The sequence below is a fragment of the Pyxicephalus adspersus genome, chromosome 8, assembly GCF_032062135.1.
Source record: "Pyxicephalus adspersus chromosome 8, UCB_Pads_2.0, whole genome shotgun sequence".
NCBI classification, from domain to species: Eukaryota; Metazoa; Chordata; class Amphibia; order Anura; family Pyxicephalidae; genus Pyxicephalus; species Pyxicephalus adspersus.
In genome coordinates, this window is record NC_092865.1 from 8,071,077 (window position 1) to 8,094,624 (window position 23,548).

The window sequence follows — 23,548 nt, forward strand, 5'->3', positions numbered from 1 at the left end:
GGTATAGGTGGCGACACTACCTGGCTCTTTGAGGTATAGGTGGCGACACTACCTGGCTCTTTGAGGTATAGGTGGCGACACTACCTGGCCTTTCCTGGGTATACAGTAGGTGAGCATGTGGCCTCCTTCTCTTTACCAGTTTTCAAACCTAGCAGCTAATCACTACTTCTGAGAACTGTCACATGACTAAGAGTTCTGACAGCAGTAATTTTAGTACCATTTGTAATGGAGGATGACAGTCAAGTGGGAAGTGTGGCAGAGACATTGTCACTTTGTACTGCATGGGTATGGTGATGGTCTCTTTACATAAGCCCTGTGCTCTTCCAATACAAAACAACAAGTTCACTTCAATGCTTTTTTATCCCATTCCACAAACTCTCCGTTCCTTTGCTCCCTCACCACTCCATTTAGCTACTAAAAGCACAGAAACAAGCCAGGTCTAATATCTCTAGTTGGTGCTTACAATACACTGAAGTCTCACAGGGATAGTGCTATACCAGCCACCAAGCACCAGTGAAGTCACATTATCCTCCGGATCCATATGTTCAGGAAACAACATTTTCCCATCCCTAATGGCAGCCAATCGGATCCAGCCATCTCCAACCATCATTCTCTTTGCAGGTTTGCAATCATGTTGTTTGAAAGTAGATATGTCCCATGGCTTGCCACTGGCCATGCTGACCCGGCATTGTTCTGTCAGGAAGGAGTGATATATGATTATTTATGAATGTTTCATGCTAGATATCATTATCAATACAATTTTTATAAACAATTACCCTTTGTTCACAAAGTTTTTTTTATTTAAATAATGTAAAGGTGATCCATTTACTGCTAATATTGCTGCATTGACAAAAACAGGACCTCTGTGTATAAGAAACCTACAAAGTTTCAGAAACTAGCAGAATTGTTAATGGATTAGGGTAAACCTTGAAAGCAGGAAAAATAAAAAAAATGTACCCCAGTTTCTTCGCTCTCACCTAGGAGAGGGTAAGAACTCTCATCACTTTAATGTTTTGTATATGTCTCAATTCTTGCTCCACGCATTTCACAGGCAAAAGCTGTTTCTTCAGAAGAATATTTGAAATATGTTAAGGAGGCTGTTAAGATAAAGATGTAACACTGATTTTTAACATATCTCAACTAATCTCTCAACTAAACTAAAAACCTAAAGAGCCCAAATCATAGTAGAATAACCTCTTGGACACTGCTTAAGCAGCTTCATGTGGTTTTTAGAATTCCCCTGAGCTTTCTCATAAACTCAAAGTAAGACCTCCATGATGTCAGTTTTCTATACAAGAAGCATCTAGTAGCTGACATGCTGGTTGTTGTAGGGCTAATACCCCACAGGGGCGGCGCACAGTTTCCGCCTTTGGTAATATAACCCACTTGTCTAAATAATATACCCAGACAAGTCGATTTTTTGGTGAGTTCAAAAAATCCCATTATATAGTTCATCCATAATATAATTTTGTTTTAGTTTTAGCCTAAGTCTATCACAAATACCTTATAATCTAATTCTATGTACTTGTTTTTATTCCAATGCTTCATTTTATAGAGGAAAAGTCCGGTAAGACATAAACATATTTTTTTTTTCTGTAGTAGTTAAACATCAAAAATCACTGGTAATGGCATGGTTGTGAACGTACACTCACATAAATGTTTAATTTTTGCTTTCCATTGCAGTATATTTCTAAACAATGTTTGTTCATTGGAAACGTCACAAGCTTTTACTGTTTATTACAACATCCAGTAAGTGTGTGCACATCTGTGTTTAGCCAATCACAGCTATGATATTTTGGCATTTTAGTAACCTGATTGAAAGATATTTTTGGTTGTACCCATAACAGTATGTTTTGATAAAAGAATTGAATCTTTCAGAGTTATATTGCCCTGCATAGGTGATTTAATCAATGAAGAATTTTAATTTGAAAGCAGTGATCTATCCGTAACAAAATCAAGTTGCATTCAACCAAATTAATCTGATGTGCTATTGCTTTGATATTGTGCTATTCATTTGATCAAAATGTGAGACGTTGATTGTAACACGTATGGCCAGCTTTTGGCTAATGTCAGATTACGGCTTTTTTGTGTCACTTGTGACATGCAAAGACAGATTCATTTACATAATAATGATTTATAGAAATAGGTGTACAAATGTGGTACTGGTGCTTGCTGAGAAAGATCTTGCTTAAGGGCCATGTCATATTTGAAATTCTGAGTGTGCAAGAAAGTAAGGGACAAAAGCAGAATGCATTAGGTGCAGATTTTAATTTTATTCATAGTTACATAGTAAATCAGGTTGAAAAAAGACATAAGTCCATCACGTTCAACCACTAGGGAAGTAAACGTATCCTAGATAAAAAAACCCATGGCCATAGTTGATCCAGAGAAAGGCAAAAAAACCCTGGTACAATTTGCCCCAACAGGGGGAAAAAAAATCCTTCCTGATTCTATGAGGCAATCGGATGTTCTCTGGATTAACAGTCTCTGTTATGTTTACTTTAAAGCTTTAATCCCCAGTTATATTCTGTGCTTCTAGAAATCATCCAGCTTTTTCCTAAAGCATTCTATAGAACTTGCTGAAACTGCTTCGTGAGGGAGCTGATTCCACATATTCACAGACCTTACAGTGAAGAATCCCTTCCTTATCCGGAGATTAAACTTATTTTCCTACAGATGCAAAGAGCTCTCTCCTGTCCTTTGTAACGATCTTAAAGTAAATAATGGGGAAGCGAGTTCTCTATATGGACTATTTATATATTTATACAGGGTGATCATATCCCCCATTATACATCCCTTCTCAGGGGAGGATATGGTCCCCCTGTATAAATATATAAATGGTGCATATAGAGAACTCTCTTCCCAACTATTCACTTTAAGATTTTTACAAAGTACAAGAGGGCACTCCTTGTGTTCAGATTCTTATATCATAAAACTTCAATGCATTTCGAAAGTTTACAAGTCCCCCTTTTTTATCAGGGCTTTGTATTGTTAAAATGTGTACTGAACTGATAAAATTGGAGCAATCCTAAGGCATTATTAGCATGCTCACTCCAGGTGCCTACTGAGCTTACCACTTCTTTATAAATTGATCCCTAGGACAGCAGGTAGGGTTCTCACCTGCTCTTATAGCTTTGTTCCATCTATAGCAGAACTAGTGAGATTCTGCAACATTTTGACCCATGGGGAGCAATGCCATAGGGACAGATGAGCAATCTGTTTAGCAATTCTGTTGCTGGCAGTTTACCACCAATGACTTGGTTGCTAATGTAACATGGCTCTAACAAATAATTTTATTTAGTAATGCCTAAAAGCAAACCCAGCAATCCTGTGATGCAGCATACAAAGGCATCTGATTATCTGTCTGACTGGACCATAGAACTTGCACTCACAGCATTCTATGAGCCTGATTTATTAAAGCTCTCCAAGAGTCAGGATGATAGATAATCATTGATGAACCTGGGTGATCAGGCACATCTGGAATGGATGTTTTCATTTGCTATTAGTTGGCAAATTTATTCAGTCCTGGACCAGATCCATTCCAGGTTTGCTAGATCATCCAGGTTCTCCCATGATAGTCTTATCAACTCCAGTCTTGGAGAGCTTTAATTAGTGTCAGATGCTGCATTAAAAGTGACAGTCTGTCCTCAGTCCTAAAAAAACTTTTGTTTGTTTGCAACAGAACTGCCTCTCTTTCTTTATAAATGGAAATGCAAAATGTCTGAACTCTGAAAGATCTGGAAAGCATCTCAAACAAAGCTTGAAGGCAAGAAGAATTCTCTTGCAATCATGTTGCTCTTCGACACATCTAGATTTTTAGCAGGAATGTCAGCCCTGCAGTCAGCTTTAAAAGCAAATTATAACTATAAAATGTTGAGCGTCCAACACTGTTTACTTATTAAATTACTCTGCCACATTCCTAATTAACACACAAAAAAAAAAAACAAACCTAACTTGGACAATAAAGGCAGAGCGAATCACCACAAATATATTAAAACAACTCAAAATTTATTGTAACAATTCTAAAAAACAAATAATTAAAAAGCTCCCATATCACTTTAATGTTATGTATGTCTCAATTCTTGCTCAACGAGTTTTACAGGCAAAAGCTGTTTCTTCAGGAGATTGAGATATGTTAAAAATGTTGAGGAGGCTGTTAAGATAAGACATGACACTGGTTTTTAACATATCTCAATTACTCTCCTGAAGAAGCAACTTTTTCCTGTGAAACGCGTGGAGAAAGAATAGAAATATATACAAAACATTAAAGTGATATGGGAGCTTTTCAATTACTTGTTGTTGTTTTTTTAGAATTGTTACAATAAATTGTGTGAATTGTTTTAATATATTTGCGTTTATGTGCTCTGCCTTTAAAGTCCCAGTTTGGTTTTGTTGGGTATGTTTAAAAGCAAATTGTCAGACAGCTGACATTTCCATCCTGAAAAATTCCTTTGAGGTGGAATAAGTGATCTGGGTATCAATATTCTTGTTGCACAGAGGGAGTGGAATTACACTTGTTTGTTTCACTGGCACAATGTTTCGATATGGTGAGGGGTCACTGTGGTTGGTCACCTGACATCACCGATTAGATTAGTTGTTACTGATGCAACCATCCCAGGCTGTACTCAAATTTTAGTGTTTTTTAAAATAGTACTGTAGTGTGTTGCTCAGGGGAACGGTGACTAGATCTCCAATCCCCTTAGAATTGATTAGGATGGCAAAAGAAACCATTAACGATATAGTAGGGGGAAGCAATTCCATTAGACTGTTTTAGCTGAGGATACAACAGAAGCAAAAAGAATTAGGCAGAATTCACACTGGCAGTGAGGCTGCAGTGGGTTTACCACTTCCTCACGCCAGGAACCGTTGCCTCTCAGAGAGACACTACATGTAACATCTCCGTAACATCATCACTGCTGTTGGCGCTACAAGTACTGCCCACATGTTCAGACACTGGTTCTTTTGAAACCAGAGCTGCCGTGTGAGTGGTCAAGTAGGTGCCAGCTGCACGGAATTGCACAACAGATGTGAACCTGCCCATAGACATGTATCTAAATACCAAATGTCTGTGGTCAAACAAAAAACCATAGCAGGGAACTAGTAGTTAGCTCTCCTACCTAGGACATTGCAGGTCTTTTCAGCAGGTAATTAACTTCTTAAACATTTTGTCATGTGCAAAATTACAAAAAAACTATTTAGTGCCTCACTGCCATACATGCATACCTTGCATGTAAATACAATGTAAGGGCAGAAAAGTTTTCATTGATCTGTCAGAAATTAGTGTTTTCTTAATTTGTTTGGGCTGTTAACACTGCTGTACTCTCAGTATTGTTACCCCTGCCTGCTGGATCACAGAGATACTACTGGTCCTACCCCTCCCTGACCAAAGCTAGATGCATATATTTCTCTCCCAAAAAAACAATTCCACTACTTTAGCTCTTAAAGACCTGCATACACTGTATACTGTATAGGGTAAATAATTCATGGGAGATGTAGTTTTGGGGGCATATCTACATCGATAAAGACTGAACTCCCAGCAGCTGTCCCTGCAAGAATCTTACAAGCCTAGTAATCACCCCACAGTGGCTAATTAAGTTTTCTTTAGCTACATGGACAACATAAAAGAGAAAGGTAATACTGATCATTCTCTAAAGCAGCCTCAACTTTTTAGATCTATTGAACCCCTAAAATGTTCATTGTCTCATGTAACCCCTGCTAAAACCAACTTGTCGGGGGCTTTTTTGTAAAGAATTCCCCCCTTACAGTGGTGGCTAGAATAAAACCTTTATAGACAACTAAAAACATCATTGGAGTCATGCAGCTCCGTCTACCAAATGGCGTTGACCCCAGAACTTCAACATTGGAGTTCAATCATGCACAGTTCAAGGGACCCCTAGCAATGTCTGGAGGAACCCTGGGGTAATTATGGAGCCTTGGTTGAGAAGGGGTGCTCTAGAGGGAGGCTGGGGGTAAATTTGATAATTGCCTAAACGTGTCCAACCAGTTTTTACCTGGGCATCCTAAATCATTATTGACACAAATCAGCTAAAGTGTCCATTTCTATTTTCACCTTGTCATTTGTTGGTATTTAACACTGGTGTAATAGAAAAACCTTGCAAATGTCTGAGGATTTTGCAATAATGGTGTGGATTGGGGAACAAGCCATTTTAAATGCCGTGTTCCCATAGAAGAAATATTTGTTCTATTGTTCTGGCAGCTCTCACCTTGACAGATAGTAAAAGAAAACCTCCCCATTGAGGGAAAAAAAATCAATCAATCCCACTTTTTTCCATGCAACTCTTCCTTACTATATCCAAAAGTGTTTGGCTTCGGTGGGGTTTCCATTTGAAATGCAAAACTGTATGTTATAGCCAAGGGTCAGACTAGCTCAGGATCCAGCATTTTGAAGTAGCCAAGGTGCGCATGCCCTGGCAAGAGTTTGGAAGATACAAAAAGATGCCAGCTGTAGTATTTTACCTACATCAATAACTTGGCACCTGGGATTTATTCAGCCTTGATGTATGACTTGTCAGTTCTCTGTTTTATTACCATTTGTAAATCTATATAGCTTTATCTTATTTTTACAGCTCTCTCTAAGGTTGCAAGTTGGCTGGTTGTGACCTTTAGAGGGATATTTCCCATGATTAATTATCAACATTGGAAATGGATGATTTTCTATAGCAGTCTGACCTGCTTGTGTGTTAGTGATCACTGATGTATCACTCTTTGACTAGGTGTGTCTTCTCTCTTCCCTTGTGCTGGCCGCAGAGACGTAGTCCGGTAAGCTAAGCCAATTTTGTTTTTTCTTTTTGGCACTGATTGTTATTGTTGTATCATCCGCTAATTATTTTAAGCATGCTTTTTTTCAACAGGTATTTTTGAAGTTAAAATTATCATTATTGGTACTACTACCATTATCAAAAATCACAGAACCTTTAATGGAACTAAACCCTGCAGTGTTCCCCTGTGCCCTTTCTCTGTAGGGCACTGCCATCATCTTCTTCATCTTTCCTCTTCTCCTGTCCACGACTTTGGCCATCTTCATTGGCAGGAGAAGCTGGCATTGCTGGGTATCCTGGCAGCCAAAACAAATGCAGGATACCCGAGGCCATTCGTTAGGTTGGAGGGATTATTGCAGAAGGGACATCCCCTGTCCCTTTCTGCAATAATGACCACCCTGATCATTGAAAGTGGATAAAAGTAGATAAGCTATTACTTTCATTTCAGCCAAGTACATTCTTGGTGCATGAACACAAAATGTTTGCAAAATCTTACAATTCATGGCAAATGTACAGTAAGGTTCCACTCCCTTATCCTTCATGGAAGAGGTAAAATTAAAATGTCTGGTAATTAAAATGTCTGGTGGTCAGAAGTGCGACCTATGAATGACCTAATACACAGAAGGTTTGAATTGGACGTATTTGTTGAAGTTTCAATAAAGAGATTATGGCCCTGATTTATTAAAGCTCTCCAAGGCTGGAGAGGATACACTTTCATCAGTGAAGCTGGCTGATCCAGCAAACCTAGAATGGATCTGGTCCAGGATTCAAAATATTTGCTAGAAAATAGCAAATGCCTTTGAAGCAATCCATTCCAGCTTTGCTGGATTACCCAGCTTCACTGATGAAAGTGTATCGTCTCCAGCCTTTTGGAGATTTATTAAATCAGACCCCATTGACTTCCTTCTCTATCTAAAACTAAATATGCAATTTTGGTGTTGGCTTCATTTTACGTTTCTTTTTTACCTCTTTTTTAATCTGTCCAAAATAAAAACAGTTCAGACAGCTGAATAAAAAACACTCACTTGGTTATTTCTGATTATTGTTCAGTGGAGATTTCTAATACATGTAGGTCATGAACTCTATTTTACTTAACCTTGAGATACCGTGAGATATACAAGACGCATTACTGAAAAATCCCCAATAGAAATTCCCAGCTAGTGTTTTCTTTTTTCTTTTTCCCTGGGGCATCAACATTGAGGGCTACTGAGTAGTGTTAGAGTGGGTACACACGTCAGATGATTCTCGTACGATAATTGACTCATGGCGGATATCGAATGAGAATCTGTCATGAGTACAGCGCTTGCCGTCCGAACGACGGTCCGGGTGAATCTACAGACGAGGAACGATCGTAATGAAAGTTAAGGAGAGAGCGCAGTGGGGTGCCACATTGTAATTCTCCCTCTCCATAGAGCTGAACAGCTTTGTATATACAGCGCTCATTCATGCATCGTGCAGTCATTTGTCGTTGGAAAGGATTTTTCCAATGACAATTATTGCACGTGTGTACACAGCCTCATATTTTTACAATACTTTTCTACCTTCATTGGCTGTGTTGGTAAACCAGTGCTTTATACACAATAATTGTACGAGGAAACATTCAATGGTTTGGACCAAAAAAGGTTTTATAAAATCCAAGCAAAAATGTAAATCCACTTTAGTAAATTGCACCGCATACTTTACAGCAATTCATACCTCTTCATCTGCTATCCAGTCATTTTCATAGGACCAGTAGCCATTATGTCCACTCTTTCCTAAACCATTGGTCATACATTTACCCCTTCAGTAGTTCTATTACATAATCTGTGTTGTACTTGCTCCACCACTGCAATAGGAGGATTCAGGATACTCAGACCTCAAGCTTTCCTATCCATCCATGTCTTGCATAGGTTAATTTACAGTGTGTTCTGGCCTGTTGCGCCCAACCCTAGTTAATTGACAGACTGGAGGACTCTCAGTATTTTTTACTCATGTATATCTGCTTGCCATATACACCCATTTCCAATGAAATTGTCCCAATGTATAATGAGACTTTTAGATCATTTAGACCAGTAGTCCCCAATTCCCTGTCTGTGGCTCGGTGCCAGTCCGTGGCTGGTAAGTTGGGGGCCGCAAATGACAGGAGGCAGAGGTGCTGGCCGCAGGCCTTCCTTACACTGCTGTGAGGCTAGTGACAGCAGACGCGCAACCAGCGGGATCCCGGACGGCTTCTGTGTAGGCTTTGCTTACACAAAAGCTGCTGAGAATGGCAGAGCAATGTATGTAAGGCTTAGACTTCTCTGCCATTCCAAGCAGCCCTGCCACCTGACATCACACCAGCTTTCTTCCTCTACTTTCCTATTCTCATCTAATGTGCTGAGAGGAGGCCGAGCTGCTGAGAATTGCAGAGTAGTGTAAGCTGTACATATACCAGGCAAAATTTTATTCAGTGCTACCGGGCCCTGCTGTCAGAAAGGTTGGGGACCAGTGATTTAAACAACAGATATGGAGTTGGCATGTTGGTAACCCCCACTGCTCCACACCTGTTAAATACAGGCAAGGATGAACAGATGTCGTCACCCTTATGGTAAGTGAGGGGAAATCTTTATTTTCTAATTGAGGCCTGGGTAGCAAAGAAAACCCCACTCTATCCCAAATTATTGACTAGCTATAAATTTGATCCAGTATGTTATGGAGCTGACCATGAGAAATAGAGCATTAACCCTAAGACATTAACAACTAACCTAAAATTCTAAGAACTAAAACCCTGGGAGCTCTCTTTATCTATTTGGCCCTCCTTTTCATTCTCTCAGATGTTTTTTGTGAGATTTTTCCTTCTCTCCATAGTTCGCTTTGTGTTTCTGATTCTGTGTCCTACTTTGCAGACTGTAACATCAGAGCCATGCAGTACTGCTGAGCACTGGTCACCTCCGAGCCGTTTGGTAGGACATGTACACAGCTGAGCGGCAGGGATTCTGAGGACACGGGGATAAGTGTAAAACCTACTTAAAAAGGCCATATGTCAAGATTTGGCATTAGAAAAGTGACGGGCTCCTCTCTAGGTTTTTAATATACTGTTATTTTATAGCTAGGCAGGTTAAAGGCAATGACCAAAAATACTGATCTGCCTGGCTGTGCAGCTGAGCACTTGAAGCCACTGAACTGGTTTAGAAATAACAAATTTAGTTTTTTCTTTGCCTTTTCTGCATGCTGGTTGCCAGTTTGTAGCTTAGAAGTCCCAAAAATGGCTTACAGGAGCAGCTTGCATATTTCTTGCTTCACAATTGTACTTTTAAAAAAGTTCAGGATTTTATTTTTCCTTGTGTCCAACAAAATACTTTCATTTGCTATTTTGCAAGAGGTTCAAACTTTATCAAATATTTGTCCATACATTTATTTAAATCTACGGACAGACAAATCTTTATTCCAGCTGCCCTCCTTATGTGGAGGTAATATGGTAAGAGTTCTTGTTCAGTACACTTCTTATCTACTTCTAACCATACTGTAACAAAATGGCTGTGCAAAGGTTTTGTGCTTGTTTTTAAAGCTAAACTCACAAATTGTTTACTGCCAACATATATTAATACAGGGCTGGACAAATAAAAAAAAAAAAAACAACAAAATGAGACTTTTAAGGCATTAATGACTATAAAACAATGAATAACAACTTAAAAAAAAAGTTTTATTATTACAACTTAAAAAAAAACACACACACTCCAAACTATAATACTGTTGGAAATAAACATCTCGTAGTATTTTTGAGCGTATTTTCTTGGGCACTTCCTGAGGAATTTATTGGATTCTGGAGTCAAATTAGTACATAACAATCACCTTATAACACAAAAGCTGTAATATAATATTTATGAATTAAATCTTAAAAATGAGTAACAACTGAACCCAACTGCAGGATAGAAATCCATCCAAGTCCAACCGAAACAGTTGGTAGCAATGGCAGACACACAGGGCAACAGCCAGAGGGAGAGACAATCAACGACCATTGCAATGCAGAGAGGAGGAGAGTTGGGAATAACCCAGCTTTCCACTTGTATGGCAATGTGTTATAAAATTCTAAAATTCATTATACAAATCATATATAATCATTACGTACAATGATTATCAAAATGGGCAGGTAGATAATAACTCTTATCCAATGTTAAATCCCACATTAATAGTACTTTGTAACAAATCTATTCCTTTTTTGGCTGGTCAAATATCATGTAGACATTTGGGAACCTGCAAAGCTGAGGAACCACAGTTTGGTTGTCTAGAATGTTCCAGTGTTGCAACCCAAGTGGTGAGTGCCGCTGTAACTTCTCTCTCCCTGGCTAATGAAGAATGTCTGGCCCTGAATTAATATGACTTACCAGGCTTTGGTTTCTAATGTGTGATTACTAATGTTCGTCTAACCCATGCATGCTTTTAACAAGTATTCATTTTTATTAATATAGGGCACAATTAAAAGAAACTTATCAAGTAAGTACATTTTTATGTGAGATTTTAGATCTAATTATTGTTTTGTGTTAAAGTGTACTATTCAAGACTTTAAAGGCATTCATCATTTACCATTAGGAACCAAACTAAAATCAACACCATTTATTAATCAACAACACATAAATACATGTTAAAATGTAAAAACATAGCTCAGTTGTTCACAATCGTGCTTCCATATCTCAATTTTACAGGGTTGTGTGCTCAACTCGTTTCACAGATCATAGTCCGCTTCCTCAGGCATCAATGCCAACTTCTAACGTTATCGACCGGTGTGGTGCTGTCTGGGTGACCTTTGTAAGCACTCTTAGGCTACTTACACACATGAAATATTTATCGTTAGAAAATGAGCGATTAACGACCGATCCAACAACAATTCAGGATTATTTTGAATGATTGTATAGTGCACGATTCTGTACATGCTGTAACGATACGATCGTTCAAATATAATCCATTAATAATGTACAAATACTAGATACAATCGTTTGAACGATGCAGGAAGTGACGTATACCAGAGAAAATGTATCACAGAACCATCCACGATCACTGAACAACCGTAAACACAATAGATAGCGAACAATTGTTGCCAAATCAGATCTGCCAGGACAGGTGTTCGTTTCCGGCGACATTCCTTATTCAATGGCGTTGTTGGACAGTGGTTGTGCACTTTTTTTGTTAACGAATATCGGACAATTGGTCGTTAATCTTCATTTCCAAAGACAATTATTGCACTTGTGTACATAGCCTTAGACTATCTGGTTTCATGATTGTTCTTTTGTTATATAACAAAAACTTTTTTTTAAATATGTTACATATGTTTATAGAGCTCCTGAGAAAGCGGACTATGATCTGCGAAACGCATGGACAGCAAAATTGTGTAGAATTGAGATGTGGTGTGATTGTCAACAACTGAGCTATGTTTTTGAATTTTAACATGTATTTGTGTCTTTGTTTAATAAATTTTGGTAATTTAGTTGGTTCTACTGGTAAATGATTGATACCTTTTGAATAGTTTTTGAATAGTATATGATCTATAATTGTGGAAATTGTGTTTTTTGGGAATAATATAATACATGAATTGGGTTAACATGTATCTCTAGCAAAAAATATAATTTATTTAATTTTGGGTTGAGAAAGAATGATATGGACTGGTTTCCAGAGACGGCAATCAAGACAATTTATCCAATCTCTCCAAAACTAAAATAAAATGTTATTTGCATGCTTGTGTTTCTGTTTTCTGCACACGTGTGCATTTACATTGCACAGTTATTCATTCTGTGAACTATTTTCAGGAGCACATGAAGATTGAAGCATGCAGGTTATTTCTCCAGCATAGCAGAGAGACCACCACTGAAAATAATGTTAAACTCGGCATGCTATTTAAGCTTCATTCCAAGATAAGCAAATATTGTATAAAGACAGAAGCCATGTATTCTTATGTGAACCTTGGCCTGCTTTGTGCATTTCTAGGCAGTATTCCAGCGTAAAACTCTTGTGCAAGAGCTTCCTGTAATAAAGTTTGGTCATCACTGCTTTCTCTTTTTGTGCAGGGTGACTGGTCTTGTATACACCCTTGTAGTTTTCTACAGGCAGTGGACTTTATTGGTTCCTCCTACAGCTCTCCTTTCTGCACTATGTACAGCACAAAGATGATATCGCCACTCACCTCTTGCAATGCCTGAACCCTTGATCTCTGCTGTAATGAAGCAGCACGTGAAGTGTCTAGAATCCAACAAACCCAGGAACTGCAGATCCCTTATGCCTTGCTGCACTTGGTTACTGCTGCCCGCCCCTACATCATTACTGTGACCTGTATGATTTGGGAACTGGAAGCACAATGTGCAGTGGTAGTCCAGCAACTGACCAATTATTAATATATTTATTATTATTAACCGGATTTATATAGCGCCAATATATTATGCAGCGCTGTACATTAAATAGGGGTTGCAAATGACAGACATATACAGACAGTTACACAGGAGGAGGGGAAGACCTGCCCTGAAGAGCTTACAATCTAGGAGGTGGGGGAAGAAACGTGCTTGTTACTGGAAGTTTGGGATTCTAAAAATTATTTGGGCAACTGGTTCCTTTTATTATAGTAAAGACTGGTGGTGCAGGGAGTGGCAAAGGTGAGAATTCATTCTTGGCAGGGAAGCCCCTCAATTACATTTTGTAGTTCGATTGTAAGCTCTTTTGGATAGGGTCATTGTTTGTATCTCTCTAGGCAGAATGAATATGTTAATGCATGGCACAGTTCAAGTGTTTTCATATTATGTTAAACTCCACAAGGAGTTCCGTTTAATTGTAATTGACAATATATGCAATGCCCGTTGTTAATTGACTGAACATCACTCTAGTCTATATTGTTTCTGTTATTCATAGGTAGTTAAAAATTGTGATTATTTCTTACAAGCAAATATAAAAGTAATTTTTTTTTCATTAAAAGTCCAAAGTTTAGGTTTTTATTAAACCTTCAAAAAATACAAATAGATTTTCATTATAGATGAGCTCTGAGGAAACTATTTTTTAGCTAGGGGCAGAGGGATTCAAACACTGCCTGTAAAATGATTCCTTTGCAGCCGTGGTAATGACATTGGACTTGGTGAAGTTCCCCCGGCAATGTCCTCTTTCTCTGTGCTCATACTGTGTGCAATAGGCTTCTCGCGGAGGTCATGGAGAGCAATAGTAATTCTCTCCTGGAAGCACTGTAAGAAAGAGTTAGCTGGAGGAACTTCACAATGCAAAATCTTCCTACTTGGACAACAAAAACAGTTTTATGATTATTTCATATATAGATTTCTAGATGTATAGTGTTTTATGTGTATTTACTGGACAGCTGCTGGATAAGCCAAAAGGCCGCTTGGAGCACCACCATCTCTCTGCAATGTATCTGTTGAACTTGATGTCAAATACTACGGACCTTATAGAGGTCCTTTAAAATCCTTTCCTCAACACTTCTGTTTCAGTGGCACAATGGGGTCTAAACCATATCAGGCAGGTTTTAATATTTTGTCATATCAGCGTTTAGGCTGCAGTCTATAACAAGCAGTTTTTGTTTTTCTAAATCCCCTCTGTAACATGATAAAACAATATAGGTAGAAACAGAGTAACTTGTGGTTTGTATACACAGGGCAATTTTAAATGCCTCCCCTTCCAGTAGCACAAGCTTAACTTCCTTCCTACATTTCTCCATTCAGCTGCCAGGTTAAAAGAAGGAAAGTTGTGAGCTCAAAGTTGCCCTTCAAAGAGCTTTTACATGTCTGATGACTATATCCTCAACTCCATGGTCCAATCAGCGAAGTATAAGCGTTGTCACATGAGCAGAATAAGAGTAAGGCTGCATACACACGTTTCATTGTCGATGGAAACAAACTTTTCCAGCATCAAATGACTGAAAGATGAACGAAGAGGCGCTGTACATACAGCACCGTTCCGTAGTATGAGGAGGGCAGGGGGAGAATAAGCGAGCAGTACCAGTCCATTGTGGTCGTTCGTCTACTGTTACCGATGGATCCTCCAGGACTAATCCATGAACGACATCGGACCACATGTCAGATTCTTGTCCTAGACAAGCCCATACATAGCCTAAATTATATGTTCCCTATATCTAGAAATTCCTTGAAATGTCTTCCTTCCTGCCATATGAGCAGAACAGGGGCTGAAGGAAAGGCTAGAATCTGCAGGAGGGTAGGAGGCATTAAAGACAGTCTATTAGTTTTTACTATCGGCATAAAGATTATGTTTGTGGTAATCCAAATTTCCGTTTATTTAAATTTTGATAGCTGAAGCTTCAGGAAGCAATTAGTGCTCTGGTGTCTTAGCTGATTGTCTGTAGGTAAATTTTACTGTCACATTCACAACTGAAGCCACTTTAGATGACATCTGATGGTGACATATACCTGCTGAGATGAAACTGTAGGAATTCTGTTAATAATAGTGTCCTCTGTGACTCCATAATGCTTATTCTTTCATTCTGTACAGGTGAAGAGATTGCTAGGCCGAGGCGTTCAACTCCCACAGCTGAACTTGCAAGGTTAGTTTGATTGCAAATAAATGAATTCTTCTTTTCTCCTGGGCAGTCAAAGTCCTTCATTGTGTGAGATCTTAAGTACAGCCTTTGTTGATTTTTTAACATGGGGGAACCCTGAAAATAACTTTCATGTCTTCAGAGAACCACTGCTATAATTCCTATATCCACAGCTCACAGTAAATTAGTGTGGTGGTCAGTGGGAAAAATTCCTCTTACATTGCTGACCATTGGGGAGAATATCACTCTTACAGATAGCCAAAAAGATCATTGGGTATAGACAAACTGACCTGAAAGGCACAAATTGCTAAATACTCACGAAACCCCTAGCAACTTCTAGAGAAACCCACGGTTGAGTATCAGCCAGACGGTGCTTTGAATAGTTGTTTAATATAATGGTTACAGACACTGGCTTTGTTACTGTCTGGTAACACAACATCCTTCCTAAACACAATATCATTGATTTAGCAGGCCAAATTAAGCAGCTTTGACTAACATTTTAAAAAGGTAAAAAATGAATACATTTTTAGGAACATATAAAGTTTTTTGGGTACATTTTGGTAAGATACACTGCCCTGTATTTTTTTGAGGTTGACAAACATATAAAAACATTTGTTAAACTTCTGTTTTAATTAACATTTTAAAAAAATACAGTAACAAACCAATGCCACTGAAAACTGACGAACATCTGAAGGCCTCAGGCTGCATGTGATCTGTATGTCATACATGAGATAATAATCACATGCCAGAAAACCACTTGTTCCTGATTGACAGATTTGGTCTTCACAAACAATGACTACCAGTATTGAAGTAGAGAATTAGAGAGCAGACGTTATATCAAGAACCTCTGTATGTTTCAGTTGGGTGTAGGAAGGACTTTTGATCTATATGAAGTCTTCTGAGGCTAAAACAAATTAACATTTATCTATTTGTACACTCTGAGCCTTTAGGAAAGAATCAGTAAAGATAAAAAAAACTCTTCAATGTATTCTGTAAACTAAATGAGATTGTTAGACATCTCATTCAAAACTCATAGTGGCCCTCACCACCATCAACAGCATTTGTTGCAGCATTAGGGGCCTCCTCTCATCTAGAAAGGCTTCAAACTAGATTTTGTCGTGTCTGTTGAAATTTCCATCATGGCTGACCATCAACACCAGTTTCTCCCAATAGTGTAAAGTAGCACTGAGGTCTCAGTCAGTTTTATGGAGCTGGCTTTGTACATGGGCACAGTCATTCTGGAAAAGAACATTTTTGTGGTGCACGGTAGTGGTCCAGTGGCCCATAATGTACTTGTGCATTGGGTGCCATTCTAAATTAAGTTGCTTGTGTTACTATTGGTGTATATTGCTCAATAACATATCATGTAGGTCTGAAAAAGGACTAAAGGCTATCTTTCCTTTCCATTTTCCCCATCCCCATTCTAACCAAACCCACCTGCACTTACCTTGCATTAATGGGAGATATGGTCAAGGAGCCTACACTGTGTCAAATTCTCCCTCTGAACCTAATAGTATACAGTTTTTGAATTTGTAGCTATAATTAACCTATTTTCCATGGCACTCTTCATATTACTTTGCAACCCTAACACTAAAACTTCCTGCCAACACCCCAGACAATAAACCTTTCTGTCAGCTAGCACTACATCACATCACCCACTGATCATGTTTGAAGGGAGAGGCTAATCCTGAATTTTGCATGGTATTTGTTCATTTCCACCTACCTCTGATTCTACTACCCCCTCCTCAGTGCAACCTAGAGACCAGTTAGTCCTCCAGACCTATGGGCTACAGTGCACACTGTACACCAGGAGAGGTAAGAGAACGTGTAAACTTTTGTGCCTAAGGGTAAAGGGAAACTATATACTAAGGAAACCTTGCACCCTAATTTCAATGTGATAGCTAAGGTCAGCATCCAATTTTTTTCTTTCTTTTAGTTTCAAGCTAAGCATTTATTTTAAATCCATCACTTCTTCCTTCTGCATTATTATTTTACAATATTAGGGTGGCTGTAACACATTAACCCCTTGCCCCAGTTGCTACACCAATTGCCAACCATCAGCCAACATTTACAATACTTCCTGTTTGTGTTACAAAATCCTTTAGTAAGAAGACACCAGCAGCTGAATTGTTTGGGCCTCCTCTGGAATCTACCTTTGAGGAATCCAGATCTGAAGGTGAGCGGAGCGGAGCTCCACAAAGATCAGTTGTTGTTGTCTTTTATGTTCAGTCTTATGTTCTGTTGTGGGTATGGTCAGAATGTTTATTTTCCAGTGTTACTTTACCTCTTTAGAGCACTTAAACCTGTATATAACTTATTTTGGTGACAAGAATCTTAGAGTGTATTTTTTTAAAGAATGATTCCCCCTTTCAGTTCCTTTAGATCAGCCTGAAATATGGGGAGTGTCACAACTAAATACTGCTAGTCCGGAATCCCCAAAGCTGTCAAGACCTTTCCCCACTGGAAGTAAGTTTTATATGTGTCATGTTCAGATATATTATGCATGATAACTTTGCTTGTGTTTAGTATTTAAGGAGAATCCATTTAGGGCTATATATAATATTATATATTCAGTGTTCTTCCTGGGAAATATTTTCAGCCGGGTGGTGGGAAGCCGTACCCGGGTGACAAAAAAATGGGCAGGGCAAGACACAGCAATTTATCGCTCCCAGTTATTTATGCCACAGATCTCCAGTAACCTCTATTATTGTGTCAGTGTTCTACCTTCCCTCTATAATTTGTTCCAACTTTCTAATGCCTGGCTTGTTAAAATGTTAATTTTTTCCATTTTTTTGTATTATGCCCAAACTGTTCAGTGCTGTGTATTTTAATCCAACTGCCTAATGTTCTATATTTAATAGTGTCATCTCTTATAGTAGTGTAATAGTGTTATCAATGTGGTATAACAAGTTAGGCTTAGTTCACATTAGCAGTAAAAAAACTGGGCCATTTACCCCTCCTGAGTGACTACTTGGCAACTGCTAGGCACCTGGGATTGGTAACAGGCAGTAAGTGCTGGGCTTTTCTAGGCCTAGCAGTTTTTCAAGCAGGAGTGGTTCCTGGCGATAGAGGAAAGTGAGGGGTAAACACAGCAAATGCAACCTTACTGCCAATGTGAATTCAGCCCAACTTCAGATGTGTCCTCTTAGTGCTATATCTGGGTAACACAAAACTTTTTGTTAATCTGACCACGAACTGAGCCCAGCGAGTCCCACGCTTTCTCAGCTTCCCTCTTTTTTCTGATGCTCACCGTTCCATCAAGTGCTGATCTCATTGGGCATGTGTGAGATTGAGCACTTTTCTTACATTATAGGAAAGCCCCCGATGACACATTCCTGATGTTGGGCATGCGCAAAAGTAGCAACCATCTGGGATATGTAACACAAATACCTCAGGAGGCTGAAGATTTACCCTTCAGTCTTTGCCACCATGGCAGTAAAGACAGAAGGGGAGGAGTCCTCCCTCCAAGGAATGTCACACTTTATAATGTTAAAATGTGGTGATGCTTTAGGAGCATTGTGCATGTGATAGGTGTGTATGTGTAAAGGCTGCTTGTCATATTCTACAGCCTAACAACTCACTGTGTTCAATTTTTCAGATCACCTAAATTATTGGTTGTAACGACTTGAAATTTATAGGGTACACAGGGGACCCTCATAGCTACTAATAACTAAAATAATTTCAAGATATGAAGATCACAAGTTTAAAAACTTGTGGAAATTGAACATTTGGGTTGTTGTTTCATAAGAAAGTGCACCTGGGAGCCCAAAATTAAAAATCCCCCCCAGGGGCCACAAGAAGCATTGGGGGGGGGGGGGCTAAATTTTTTTACCAAATCTATAATTGTTATACTATGCTACACTTTTTGCCTCTGTTCTTTGAACCCAAATTTATCTGGAATGGGGAGGTGCAGGAAACTGAAAATGTAGGTGCAACACATGAACACATGTATAACCTCCCCTAAAATTTCATTAGCATGGCATCATTATTATTATTAAACAGGATTTATATAGCACCAACATATTATGCAGCGCTGTACATTAAATATGGAACATAAAACTCTGCCCATCAAACTGTCCACTTCCCTACCTTGAACCCTAATTTCTCTAGAACAGAGAGGTGCAGGTAAACAAAATTGTAGGTGCAAGTGGGGGACACTGGTGGCTAACACCCCCCAAACTCTCATCTATGGCATCATTACAACATGAAAAACTCTGGCCATCAAAACACGCTGTTACACATAACTGTACCCTTCCAGTACCTGAACCCCATTTTTGTTTTGATGGGCAGAGTTTTTTTATGTTCTAATGATAACATAGTGATACAGTTTTAGGTGGTGTTAGCCACAGATGTTCCCCACACATTTTCAGTTTCCTACACCTCCCCATTCCAGAGAAATTGGGGTTCAAGTGTTAGAAGTGAGCTTTAATGTGTAACAGGGCAGTGCGTTTGCCATAGTAATTACATTTTAGGGGGGGGGGGGTTAGCCAAAGGTGTCCCCCCACTGCACCGACATATTTGGTTTTGTGCACCCCACCATTCTAGGGGTTCAAAGAAGAGAAACAGAAAGAGATAACATACTATGACCATTATAGTTTTGTGACAGGTAGGTATTAATTTAGGGGCCCCATCCCAATGTTCCTTTCTATGTAAGTGGTCCCCAATTTGCATTTTTAATGAAGGACTCCTAGGTGCTTTTGCTTTTGAAACAGCATCCCCAATGTTGTATTTTCACAAGTTTTTACAATTCCGATCCCCATATCTTGAAATTTTTAAAAGCTGAGGTGCTAAAATTATAGTTACTACTAACTATGTGTTTCCTGTGCACCCTGAAAACTTCAAGTCATTATGACCTACGGTTTAGGAGATATGAAGTTTTATACACAAAGAGCTTTAAGGCTACAGAATTACATGCTGTTACTTGCACACACCCACTGGACGGTTACATTGTTACATGATGGGGGTTTCTCACAGGAGACTTAGCACAACTAGAGAATTGTGGAGGGACAACCTGTGTCCCGATCTAATCATAGCTGTGCTGTTTGCCCACCGACTCTTATCAGCAGCTGGAATCCTCTGAAGGGATGACAGCTGAGAACGGAGCAGCCTCTCAGTTGTCTGTACAGAGGATTAGAGCGGCTGATAAGAGCTGGGCGGAGTGGGCAAGGCAGCCGGACGGCCCACCCACCAAAAACGGGCTGGGGAGAACTATGCTATTATATTATATTTATACTTTTATATTCCTCTCTTCCTCCTGCTTTGTTTGTCTGTTAGAGCCCTTGAAGAATTACGTATTTCCAGGAATTGAGGAGAATGTGACCACCTTTTCTTTCTACAAGGATGCAGTGCTTGGACCAGAAAAGTCTATCACTAGGCCTGAGCACTGTTGCCTTGTAGGAGGAAAAGGTCAATACCCTTGTGTATACTCTGACATCGAGTTTACACAAGTATAGAAGCCAGGGCTCTGACAGATGAACAGAGCAGGCTGTATAAGATAAGCCAAAGACAGGTGCTCTTTAAATTGACTGCAGTCAGAACTAAAACCCCAATCATAACTGGTATTTTATTATTGAATAATTAACTGTATGTTTAAATGAAACCAGTGTAAGTGCCTAAATCTGTCTTCATGTAATCATTTGCTGCTATTCACACTGACAGTTTTTTTTCTTTGTTATAGCACCTCCACCTATTCCCCCTAAAAATATTCCAGCCACTCCACCCAGGACAGCATCACCATTGCCAGCAGGAATAGGTGAGCAACTTCAGCCCCATTGTCAGTTAACAGTTTTGTCTATTTAGATATCACTATGTGTATTGGTCTGTATTATTCCCTGTACCAGAAAAGCTGCAATGATCATAAAGTCACAAAGGCCACAGGTAATTTGGAGACAAGAGGAAGTCAGTTTGATCAACATTGTTTCTTGTTATCTGTATCGTGTATCTAGCTGCAAACTACAGAAGTACAAGGGTACTGGGATATGGGATATGGTTTGTTTGTGCAGGGTCATTGCTAGATCCTGCCGTATTCTCCCCAGAATTGGGTGGAAAGAAGCTTTTAGGTTGTTTGTTGCCCCCGTGATTCAAATTTTCAGTAACCACTCAAAAACAGCTAGGTGATTACTGAAAAGTGCCAGGTAGGGCGCTCAGTGAAAAGGGGCTGGGGAGAACACTGTCCGAAAGACTCTTGTCCTCTTTAGAAGCAAAATGGTTTTAGGTGAATGCACTCAGGCCACTGAAAAATGGCCCATTGTGTTTCAGCATTTCAAGACGGGTGTTCTTTATTATACAACAACTGGCTCCTGTATTGTCTGAACAGGTCCCATATCCAGGTAATGTGCAATATGTCGGCTTCAGGGGGTAAACAAAAAAGGTAAAAACCTTCCTTTATTTTCCCCAACTGAGCCAACAGGGGCAATACTGTTGATCCCAAAACATTGGACAGGAAAATTTGTGTCCAGAATAATGATTTAGCAACCCTTAGGCTTGTGTATCAGAAGTGACAATGCCAATAGCACTTTTTTTCATTCCACTGTAGTGCACACAGGCACAACCTACTTGAGAGTGACAACCCTGCCCTGAGTTTAGGAGCCATGCTGTTTCATTGCCACTATCACTGGAAGCTCCTTTAGGTAAACGTCACAGTCAGGTCAAAGGGTACCTGTGGGATTTTGCAGGGAGGTTAAAAAAAACTGTAAGTGCAGATTCACTTTTATATTACGTTCTGAAGTACACACGCTAGGTCGAAGTGTTTCTTTAAATAATCTCTTTATACCTTTTTTTGCAATTATAATATATGAATATGAATATGCAATTCTATCAGCTCTCCAATAGTTTTTCACAGGTACCATCTGATTTATGATCGACCCTTACTCTGCATTGGTCATACTTGTACATTGCACCAGCTGGCATGTCATACAACTTGTGGATGCACAGCAAAGGCAGAGTTACAAGCTAGCATGTGAAGAATTTCTCTGCATCCTTTGCATCCTTTTTGTTTTTCTGTCATGATCTCAGCGGGTAAGAGCTCTTGATCTGAACCAGCTGAACAACTGATGATACCAAATAATGTTATTTCAATTAGATTAGTAGCTGTTGATCCAGCTCTGGCAGAGCCTGCTTGTGAATCATTCTCCTTGAGGAAGCGAATTAAAGGATAATACTAAAATGCATCAAACAAAAAAACAGGCAGACATGTTATGTCCTGTTTTGCCCTCTTCCTACATTTATTTCTTGAGACAATCTGTACAATTTTGAATTTTCGTTCTAGTTCGATCTTGGGGTCAGTGGCCCTCAGGGCAGGGAGAAAGTGTGAATCTCCATTAGGGACACATTGATCGAAACCTGAAAGGGGTTTTAATTCATCAACACCACTTACATCTCCCTGCTCAATCCAAAACCTGTAAATGAAAAACAACTGCAGCAGAGAAGAACTATGCATAAATACAGTCTTTGGTAGGTTATCCAGGTATTAATCTGTCTTTTTTACAGTTTGCCTAAAGTTCAGTCCTAAATAAATGCTATTGTTGAACAAAACTGTTTAACCTAGGATTTAACTCTTAAGGGTGCGGGGGACCTACCTTTGTAGTTGAGCTACCCCTGCAAAAAAAAAATCATTCTTTTTTGTCTAGGGGTGTAAAAGGACTTTCACTTTACCTATTTCCTCTTTTCTTCTGCACCTCTTCTGTAACCTTTTATCTTACAGCCTCTCCTCTATGGCACCCTGTGCTTTGGTTGCAGGCCTGGCATCTTCCCCTTCAATGCAGGACCAGAATTACTGCATTGTAGGTGGGAACGTTAAGGGCTCTGCATAACCCAGAGTGTCAGGTAGAAAAAGAGAGCACAGACTAATGATGGACTGAGGTATCAGGTAAGTAAAAGTCTTCTTTACCTCTGTCCTAGACAAAAAACAGGAAGCATGTTAAGCACAATTGAAGCGATTCAACTTGCCTATCCATGTCCCATCGGAGGGTGCCGCCATCTTCCTTCTATTCTTCCTGGAGATGATCTCCGGCCATCCGTTCCAGGATGACATAATTCCTACACAGGTACACAGGAGTCTGTTAATCTCTGGCACACATGAAGAAGCTGGGATTGCTGGGTTTTCCAAGCAGCCAAAGCTGACTCTGCATGTGCGCAGTTCAGCTTTGTTGCCATAAACCTGGAGCAATCAGGCAGGTAGAACACATTATTACAGAAGAGACATCGCCTGTCCCTTTCTGTAATAATGACCTACTCATTTAAGCATTGGATATGCTTCAACCCTTGCAGTGTGGGA

General features: G+C 39.4%; 1 protein-coding gene across 14 annotated transcripts in view; it reads left to right on the forward strand.

Moving 5' to 3' along the window:
• Positions 1–23,548, forward strand: part of SGIP1 (SH3GL interacting endocytic adaptor 1) — a 106,955-nt gene that overhangs the window by 43,811 nt on the left and 39,596 nt on the right. For 10 of the 14 annotated variants that reach the window (XM_072419425.1, XM_072419426.1, XM_072419427.1 and 7 more), the window contains exons 7-12: positions 6,769–6,780; positions 11,207–11,231; positions 15,228–15,279; positions 17,379–17,449; positions 17,647–17,739; positions 20,951–21,025. In XM_072419425.1, coding sequence (XP_072275526.1) covers positions 6,769–6,780; positions 11,207–11,231; positions 15,228–15,279; positions 17,379–17,449; positions 17,647–17,739; positions 20,951–21,025 — 328 coding nt within the window. Of the gene's footprint in view, positions 1–6,734; positions 6,781–11,206; positions 11,232–15,227; positions 15,280–17,378; positions 17,450–17,646; positions 17,740–20,950; positions 21,026–23,548 lie in introns of all 14 variants that reach the window. The other 4 variants (XM_072419430.1, XM_072419429.1, XM_072419431.1 and 1 more) reach the window with 2 other exon arrangements.